This window comes from Nanorana parkeri, unplaced genomic scaffold (assembly GCF_000935625.1).
Source record: "Nanorana parkeri isolate BGI_ZX_2015 unplaced genomic scaffold, ASM93562v1 scaffold1113, whole genome shotgun sequence".
NCBI classification, from domain to species: domain Eukaryota; kingdom Metazoa; phylum Chordata; class Amphibia; order Anura; family Dicroglossidae; genus Nanorana; species Nanorana parkeri.
The window spans coordinates 392,588-402,682 of record NW_017307381.1 but is presented as its reverse complement, the minus strand read 5'-3'; the positions used below and the strand labels follow the sequence as shown (position 1 = coordinate 402,682).

Sequence of the window (10,095 nt, the reverse complement as noted above, 5' to 3'; positions counted from 1 at the left end):
CCCACCTCCATACCTGATTGCCCGCTCTGTCTCCGTTCAGCCTTCTGATCCTGATCACTGGAAGGACACCCTGTCTCCTGCAGGACCCGACATGTACATATCATTCAGGGCCAGGCAGGAACATGTACATCTGAAGGGATGCGGGTATGTCCTGTTTGATAAAACATCTGCGTCTGCTCCAGCCGTCACGGATGTTTTATCAAACAGGACATCCCCGGAATCCCTTTAGATGGGCCCTGTTAAACGGCCGGGAGAACGTGCCCCCCTCTGCCCTCCACTCGCTAGCCACTGCCAGGACACTCTGGGGGGGGGGGGGTTTGAACCCCCCTATCCCCCCCTTATCTACGCCCCTGTTCTGGAGACTTCGAGACATCTGCTTGAAGGTACTACCTTACCTATTATAATATTCTCAGACCATTAAAACCTTCAATACATGCAAAATAATAAAATCCTATCCTCCAGGCCAGTAAGATGGGCTCTTTTCTTTAATCGATTCAATTTTATTATTACGTACAGACCAGGATCTAGGAATGGGAAGGCAGATTCGCTCTCTAGGATCGTGGGAACTCTCACCTTCTCCGAGTTACCCTTCCAGTATCATCCCACAAAAGAAAATAATAAACACCATCTTTAGTCTCAAGGAGGAATTAAGAGAAGCTTTGATCTCAGTTCCACCCTCGGTTGAATTGGAGAGGGATGAGGAAGGCTTCGTCTATAAAGACAAGACTTTTTATCCCACCATCTCTCCACTGTAAAATCTTACAACTCTCACATGACGCTCCCCTAGTGGGACATCCAGGAATAAACAAAACCTTAAACCTCATTCGCCGCCATTTTTAGTGGCCCCAGATAACAAAGATTGTACAGAATTATGTAAACTCCTGTGAAACTTGTGCTCGATGCAAACATGACACCAGGCCTCCTTTTGGCATACTCACAAGCCTACCCATACCAAATAAACGATGGGAAGACCTGTCACTGGATTTCATTGTAGATCCATCACTCACAGGCGGGTATATCAAGATTCTTGTTGTAGTCAATATTCTCACAAAAATGGCTCACTTCATTCCCCTTAACAAACTACCCACCTCAAAAGGGACAGTTGAGGCTTAAATAACAAATGTTTTTAAATTACATGGAATACCAAGCCAATTGGTCTCTGATAGGGGCTCACAGTTCATCTCTAAATTTTGGAGAGTTCTCTGTCAAAAACTCAAGATTGATCACCGACATTCCAGCACTTACCATCCACAGACAAACCAAGAGAATAAACCTGAAGCAATATTTACGCTGTTATTGCACCCATCTACAAGACAATTGGAATGAATTACTCCCTCTAGCGGAATTCTCTTACATTAACACATAGCAGTCCTACTATACAGACCCCTTTCTTTTTTATGTCAAAAGTTTTTTTTTTATTATGTTCAACAAAGAATATAAAGTATTACACAGTTCAACAAAACAACATCTATAGGGGGGACAGTACAGTTCCAGGCCGACTGGTTTCTTGTTCCTATCATGTCATATAAAAATGCATAAGGGCAACCTTAGCTTTCTAAGAAAATAGGATTTCACGGTGCACCGTTGTAATAGAGGACCGCATCAAAGTATTAGGGCATTGGAGAAACTACAGTTACAGAACGATATGCTTCACAGAGGATTACATTGCGTGTGGAATCGTGAGGGTGGTCTATTAAAAGGATAGCTAATGGCAATCGGGGTTGATAGACAGGCAGTCACTGGTATGGTGCGCCTAAAGCACAACTTTAGCAGGGTCAGGCGCAGACCCCTTTCTATGCCAACTATGGTTTCCATCCATCCTTCTTATCCCAAGACTTACCCACTAACAATCCAACTATGGAAAACTAAATTTCAACAATTGCAGGATGTCAATTCCTTCTTAAAGACAAATATTGAGCCAGCCCAAGCCAGACAGAAACACTACTACAACTTACTTGGAAGAGCACCTCCACATTACAAAAGTAGGGGACTTGGTCTGGCTCTCCACAAAAACCTACAGCAGAAAACTCCTTCTAAGAAATTTAGCAGCCTGTACATTGGCCCATTTCCCGTACAGTTGGTTATTAATCCTTCTTCAGTTCGCCTGACTTTGCCTCCGGACCTAAGGATTTATCCCACCTTCCATGTGTCCTTACTAAAACCTTTCAGACCTAACACTTTCCCTGATCGTGCTCCTCTACCTCAGCCACCAATAACTGTGGAGGAACAGGAAGAGTTTGAAGTGGAGGAGATACTGGATTCCAAGTTATGTAGGAACAAATTGCAGTACCTTATCCAATGGAAGTTGTATGGTCCACAAGATGACTCCTGGGAAAATGTGTCTGATTTGCATGCTCCTCAATTGATAAGGAGGTTCCATTTGCAACATCCTCAGAGACCTTCTAAACCTTGCACCCCCTGAGTGGGTTCCTGGGGGGGTACTATAACATACTCACCTGTCCTTCAGTTCGTGTTTGGCGCAGGGATCTGATTCACTCCTGCGCCGTCATCTGGCTCCTCCCTCCTTGGTGGCTTAAGCCACAAAATCTGATTCCTTGCCAAGCTGTCTCCAAAAGCAACATACTGCTGCATCTGATTGTTTGCCAAGCTGTCTCCAATAGCAACCGTAGTGACACAGGCTGCTGAACCGCAAGTACTTTTTATTTTCCACACTTTTTTCAAACGTTATCATAGACTTATGACTTTTGTTCCTGTTGAAGTGATGTAACTTCTGCAGCATATATATATCCTTTTGCTTTATAGAATTATGTGACATTACATGTTGCTTAAACTGATAGTGAAGCTTGAGTAGACACATATGCGATTCCAATCAGCATTAATTAAAGGGGAACTCTAAGGCAACACTTTGTCTGTAGCTGTGATCCATACTGAACCTCCCTGGCATTATAGGCTCAATGAAAGGCTGTCTAGCATCTTGGAGGGCAAACATCATAAATTTCTGAGTATTTGGGAACCCTGGCTCTCACATCAACATCCTGACATGGATCCAATGGGTTTCCAGGGAATCTGAATGAATTACTTGGGACCAATTGGCTAATTGGCTGTGGACCATGATCTGGTAGTGAGCAGCCTCCGTTACTTTTAATTTTTAAAACTTTTACTTTTTTTTATCCTCTCTGTTCGCTCTTTTGTCCTTTGGGGCCTCTTCCCTATGCCTTTTTGATATCCTTCTCCTGGCTCACCTCTAGGTGGTACTAACCTGTTTAACTCTGATGTTAAGTTGATGTTTTTTGCTGAATGGATAAGGATGAGACCCCTACTTGCTATATGATCTATTATTTATTTTATATATTGTTGCATTCAATATGATTATATTGTTTTCCCGATATATTACTGTATTGGAGCAACGTGAACCATTTTTCTATGTTTATTCCTTCTAAAACTTTAATAAAAATATAGAGACAGAAAACTGAAAACTATTAATAGCTTATTGTTGTGGAGGCTACCTGGTGTCTTTCTTTTCTGCCAAAACTTCTATTATAAGGGCTGCTTCTTGTCAAACATTAGCTTTAAGAGCATGGCTATTGAGGGCCAATATTTAAGTGAGCGGGTGATGGTAATCAGAAGCATAGCTACAATACTACAAGCTAGTCAATGTTACCAGCATGTTTTTCACCGAATATGACAGGCCGTTGTTTTGGTGGTGAGCGGCCTACGGTCTCTATACCGGAAACTACTACACTGTTTGTATTCTCTGCACCCTCCAGTATGGTATATAAAGGCATTTGGGTTGAGTACTATCAAGGGAGTCAAATTATTGGCCTTATGGTCTACTTTTAATGCCCTTTGGCTACCAATTCGCTAATCCACACGTTTATAGGAGGGGCTGCCCCCATCAAGCCCCCAGTAAAGACTTCTATGGCACCATAGGACCTTCTTAGCTCTCCCTTTTCCGATGCAATAATTTCAGCAAGATTGGATTTCTGAGTTGGCCATTGTCTTGCAGGTCCCTTTTTATTGATTCTACATAGGGACAAGGATTTTCTTTGCCCTGGTCCCCTTTTCCTACTAAAGGCATTCTTGGTCTTCAAGTTAAATTAGCACATTGTCTTGTCTTATTATTGCTCATTGCAGGCAGTTTTTCACAACCTAAACGTGCTGGAAGCGATCAAACAAACCTTGCATTTATGTCAACCTTCCATAGGTCCAATTCTCTTTTTATTACCACTAACATACTACTGTGTTTAACATCTGGCATACCCAGATGGTTTTGGATAGCAGTGGTGCTTGGACCTCTCCAAAAGAGCGAAGAATTAACACACTGCCTACCAGACTGGTACATGTAAAAAAAATTATACTTTTACAGAGTGCCTTTGTTTTATTTATGTGGACATAGGGTCACTCTAATGCAACTAGTATTGTACCTGAATTTGAATTGAGTTCAGCCTCTTATAATGCCCCCGCATAGTAGCACTCAGAATATGAGTGCAAGGGTAAGGGGCAATAGTTGGAGCCAACAAGATGTTCTGCTTTTACATGTGCTACCAAATAACATGCTGAAATGAAGACAGAGCAGAAACATTACTTTATCAGTCTATTCTTGGTTCTTGACTGTTTAGTCATAAGCTAGGAGCAGGACGTCACTTAGCTATGTCAACTAACTGCAGCAGAAAAAAGGTCAGGACACCAGGACATAAATACAATTCCTTTGGCAGGTACTGTAAGCCAGCACCACTCTATGTATGTTAAACATGCATTTAGATGTTTGCCTGAAGTTCAGTTTATTCTATGCATATTGCATTTTACAAAACACATACCTGTGGGATTTTCAACTTAGTAATCACTTTCCATGCTTCATTTAAAATTTGCAGTCTGTCACTTTCCGGAGGGTCAGCCAAAGCCAAGTTTAATCCCAAAGAGCGGAACAGTAGATGCTACAAAACAGAACCTATGCTCATTCATTAAGGTCTCAGACCCCTAACACACATAAAAACGAAATCACATAGCATAACCCTAACAGGCAAAACCTCTAGCTTTCCTTTTAATTCCACTGCTAAGGACATGCACTTTGCAAGTCATCTGGTAAATGCTAGCATATAGCTATTCAGCCTGCCATAATGCATTATTATGTGCTCTGTTAAGTGGTACTAAGCTTTGTATAACAGCATATACCAGAGCAAGCATACCAGTACTGGTATAAAAAGGACACTTCTGTCAAGGGGTCACCAAAATTACAGACACTACCCTGAAGAAAAAATATATATATTTATACATAACTGCACATAGGTCCATTTGCTGAAAAACATCACCATGTAGCTCCCAGAGCCGATTCTATTGCACTCGCTCAGGTGTGTAGAAAAACGTGCCCTACACTTCCCGATGTTGTACCTCCTGTCACTCCCTACATCACTATAGTGTCTTGCAATGAAACATCTGTGGCCAGTGGGGGGTAACACTATTTTACCAGCTCCAGGAGTTGAGTGAGATTTGCACTGGAAGCATCTGCTATAAGTTTTACCAAAGGAGCCAACAAATTTACTTTTTCATAGTAGTAATAATGTGTAATTTTGTTGACCCCCTGACAAGGTCACTTTAAATCACTAAACTACAGCTGCCACATTTTAGTTTGGTGGTACAGAAATCCCTTCTCTAAAGTGAGGAATTTTAATCTACTTCCTACAGACAGCTATATAGTTCTGGCTAAACACAGGGTGTAAACATTTCCACCTAGTCATTTATGATTTAATTTTACTAAAGCTGCAAAGATTGGAGACAAAATTATATGAAATATGAACTCATTATGACATACAGATGGATCTCTAAATTTGTTTGCACTGCAACACGCTAATTCCATTAAATAACTCTGCAAATAATATATCAGCAGTTATAATGAAAGATACCTTAGGGAATCCAGCCTCGTCACATTCCTTGATCATTCCAATAAAGTCCATCGATCTGGCAGCAATAAACTCAGCCCTGAATGCCGACATTACTGAATTCAGCAATAAAGCGCTATGGGTAACAAAATAACTAATTAAAATGAGCTTTAAATCCAGGCATCCTAAATGTTCATTAAAGTTAATTCAAACATTCTCCTAACAGCATATAACAAAGTTAACACACCCGCATTTCCAAGGTATCTGTTCAAAACTGAGGATTATAAATGGTTTGGGGAAAGAGGTGGCACTTGAACAAGAAAGTAAAGATGATCATACCTACCATAAGGTTGATGGAGACCTAATGCGCCAAATCTAAAAATTACATGCTAAGGGGTTCAATAACCCAAAATTACTGTTTCAGGTAGATTGCAATTGTTTTCAATCATCCACAGCTTCTTAAAGGAGAACTATGGGGTTAAGTCTTTTCCCCATAGTTCTCCCTAGGGTAACGGGAGGACACAAACTAGAGTCGTCCCATCACCCTAGGCTCAGTATACCGCAAGCTACTGAGACGCAGCAGGATAGCGCGAGCAGCCGCTCGCGGTATACTGAGACGCCGCAGCTGAAGCGGATCCCGACAATTGTGCCGGGATCCGCCCAGCTGCGTGACTGACAGCTGGCTCTGCCTATCTAAAGGTAGAGCCAGCTGTACCCACCCCCTCCACCGTCCGTTCCGCCAGTCAGCGCTGGCAGATCCGAGCGGGGAGGGGGGAATCCAGCCCCTCCCGTCACGGCAGCGAGTCGTGACAGGATCGAGAGGTGAGCGAAAGCCGGTATGTTTTTGCTCACCTCCCGATCTACTGAGCCGACCTGTAACAGTCTCATTGTCACAGGTTGGCTAGAACTATGAGGTGAGTGAAAATCACTCACCTCATAGTTCTCCTTTAAAGATACGCTCATGAAAATAATACCTAACCCCAGCTTGAAACTAACAGAAGGAGGCCACAATTCAGAGGGCCGTATGAAGAACCTTGTGGCTAAAGCTAGAATCAGCAGAGGCCTGAACGACCACCTAGTAAAACTTGGCAGCCTTGTGAAACAGAAGCCTGATGCTGGAGGGTCTGCTCCTAGTAGAGTGTGCCATTACTGAAAAGGGAGGAAGTTTACCCTTTAATTCATAGCCCTCAGGAATGAGACAGTATGAGTCAGACTTGTGGATAGAAGCAGTAGCAGAGAGGTAAATTTGAATAGCCCGAACCACATCCAAACAGTGGAAAGAAACATCTTTAGAATGTTTTGGTGCAGAATTTACTATATGTTATAATTGATGTTAAAACAATGCTGTGGTTAACGTGGAAGGCAGAGGAAGAAAGGAGGCCTGAGGTCTTAGTACTTGTGGATAACCAAAAAGTGCTCTGCGCACGTCAAGGTCACCAACTCAGAAACATGCCTAGCAGAAATGAATGTGACAAGGCAAGCAATCTTGCAATTGAGTATGGTCAGAGGAATGTCTCCAAGGAGGTTCAAAGGGCGGCTTCTGCAGAGCCGACAGAACTAAGCTAAGCTCCCACATGGAGTGCATAGAGTGGGGACAATGTGAGAAACCCCCTGCACAAAGGCCTTGTAAGAGACTTACCTGCAGACTGATTCCTGCCCAAAAACGTGCACACACACAAGCATGCAATTTGTTGCTAAAAGTTCCTGGTAAATGCGCTTTAGCAACTGGACACGCGCGTATTGGAACATTTGTGTGCCCTGTACTTTGTTCCAGTGCCTTGATCTCCTGTGCATGAACCCGACTTGCGACCATTGACTCCACTTCCTCCTTCTGATTTGGTACCTCTGCCTCTCTAGAGTCCGACCCAGCTGTGCCCTCCCCTTCCCCTCTCTGTCCCTCCAGTGAGCGCTGGAGAAACAGAGAGAGGGGAGGGGGGAATCCCTGTGGGGAGCGGTGAGTGATTGTCACCACTCTCTGCAGGGAGAAGATCATGAACTGAGCAATCAGTGGTTTGTGAGATGCTCAGTGTTCGGCTCTATAAAGCTGACATGTGACAGCTGCAGTGTCACACACCATATATAAATGGGACTGGAGTGGTCGGTGGAGGGGGGACCAGTTGATTATCTCCTTTTTGGAGAGAGGCAGTAGCAGTCGTGCGCGGGGTATCTTCATTGCCACTTTGAGGTATGAAGCCTATGGACTATTCAGGCTCTATGAGAAATGGGTAAAGTGCTGTGCGGGAAACATTTTCTGTTGTGTTTGTGATACACTAATGAATTTGGGAATGTGTTGAGATATGAAGCTATTATTAGTTACGGGTGCTTCTAAGCGCACCCACCTTGTGACCTTATGCATCCCTCCATTTCATTATTGTTTTGCTATCTGGGAGTGGCCTTTTAAGTGCTCTTTTTTATTACCTAGCATTATTCTCCTGTTTGGCCCCCTCCTCGCAATCATACCGAGACCCTGGATCCTGTACCAAGTTGTCGCTCTGTTTACAGCAGTGACGTGTCCCTGTGCTATGATTGGTAGACGAGGACACATGATACACTGCTAGTCAACGGATGGGCGGGGTGCCGACCAATGATTGGGGTGGGAGTGGTCGGTGGAGGGGGGATATATGGGAGACCAGCTGATCTCCCTTACCTTCTTGGAGAGAGACAGCAGCAGACGCCCGGGGGGGTTTATCTTCATTGCCACTATGAGGTTTGTAGCCTATGGACTATTCAGGCTCTATGAGAAATGAGTAAAGTGATGTGTGGGAAATGTTTTCTGTTGTGTTTGTAATACAGTAATGAATTTGGACATGTGTTGAGATATGAAACTATTAGTTATCACAGGTTGTGTGAGATACAAGCTAAGTGCGGGAAGTGTGCTTAGGTATATACTGTATTTTTCCATGTATAAGACTAAACTTTTTCATAAAAATATTTACCTAAAAATGGAGGGACGTCTTATACACGGGGGGCCGAGAGGAGAACGGCGGTTGCGAAACTGCCGATACCTCTGCAAACTAGCCTCACGAGTGAAACTTCCGATTGCAGAGACAAGCTAACAGGTTTCCTCCAATCATGAGCCTTATGTACCCGACGTCAGCTGATGCTGCGGAGAGCCTGTAGCCAGTGCCCAGATGTAACAGGGAGCGATAATGTCGGAGCATTCTGAGCCCATAAAATGTCAGAAAACAAAAAAAATACCAATATCAGGAAGGGCTGTCTTACTCTGCAAAAGAGCATGGAAAATATTGATTTCTGAATTTTGGGTAAGAAAAGTGGGGGGCGTCCTATACATGGGGGCGTCTTATAGATGGAAAAATACGGTAGTTAGTAGACATTACAAGTGTTGTGAGTTTATATAAGTTTAGTTAAGTGGCATGCTAACATTATTCCAATGAACTGGGAGGTGTGCTTTTTGTGTGTGAAGGGAGATCTTCTTTTGTGTATTTCTATCCATGTACATCTTGTATGCTGCTTTACAACAAGGAAGCTCAGCCATTGTTCTCAATTGATGCATATCCTCTCCGTTGGCGACAGTTGCTTCTTGCATTTTATTTACATGTGAATTGTTTTGTTGATTCTAGTAAGTATATATGTACCCATATATGTGTAATTGTGCATTTTTTTATAATGCATGTATAGATATCTAATGAAAGATGCATAACTCATTGATTGATACTTTATATTACTAGGTTGCCAAAAGATCCCCTGACGAAGCTTGAAAGAGCGAAACGCGTTGGGTTTAAATACCCACTACTCTTTGCCCTGGACATATGTGCTTTCATCTATCTCTGAATACCTATGTTTAGCAAGTATATGCTATCTTGGACATGTGTTTATTGTGCATAGTTTCATTTTCAATAAGGGCTTGAGGTGGTTTCTTATTAGGCAATTGTCTATCACATCGTTATGTGTTAGTCCTATGTGTTAACCATGCATGTGGTAATCAGTGGATTTGTGCTTTTTTTGTAACTGTGTTGTTTCTTTTTATATATGGATCTTGTTGTTGATCCTACTCTGTGTAATAAAACTATATTTTAACTCAATTAAATAATCATTATTTTTGCCTCGCTTGAAACCGCATTTCTTTCTGCTTTTTCTATATATACTCATTGAAGGGGGTTGAGGCCTTTCTTTCTTTCATTTTGAGAGTGCTTTTTGGATCTGCTGTTGGGGTAGTATATCAATTTTTTATAAATAACAGTAGATATATCCACTTAGTTTTGTTCTGTGTTATTGCTTTTTTTTCAAATTAGAACCC

General features: G+C 42.5%; 1 protein-coding gene across 1 annotated transcript in view; it reads right to left on the bottom strand.

Annotated features, from left to right (window-relative positions):
* LOC108796423 (UPF0505 protein C16orf62-like) overlaps positions 1-10,095 on the bottom strand; it is a 503,129-nt gene that overhangs the window by 178,459 nt on the left and 314,575 nt on the right. Inside the window, exons 17-18 of the mRNA XM_018567896.1 lie at positions 5,862-5,973; positions 4,779-4,895 (exon numbers count right to left, since the gene is read on the bottom strand). Coding sequence (XP_018423398.1) covers positions 4,779-4,895; positions 5,862-5,973 — 229 coding nt within the window. The remainder of the gene's footprint in view (positions 1-4,778; positions 4,896-5,861; positions 5,974-10,095) is intronic.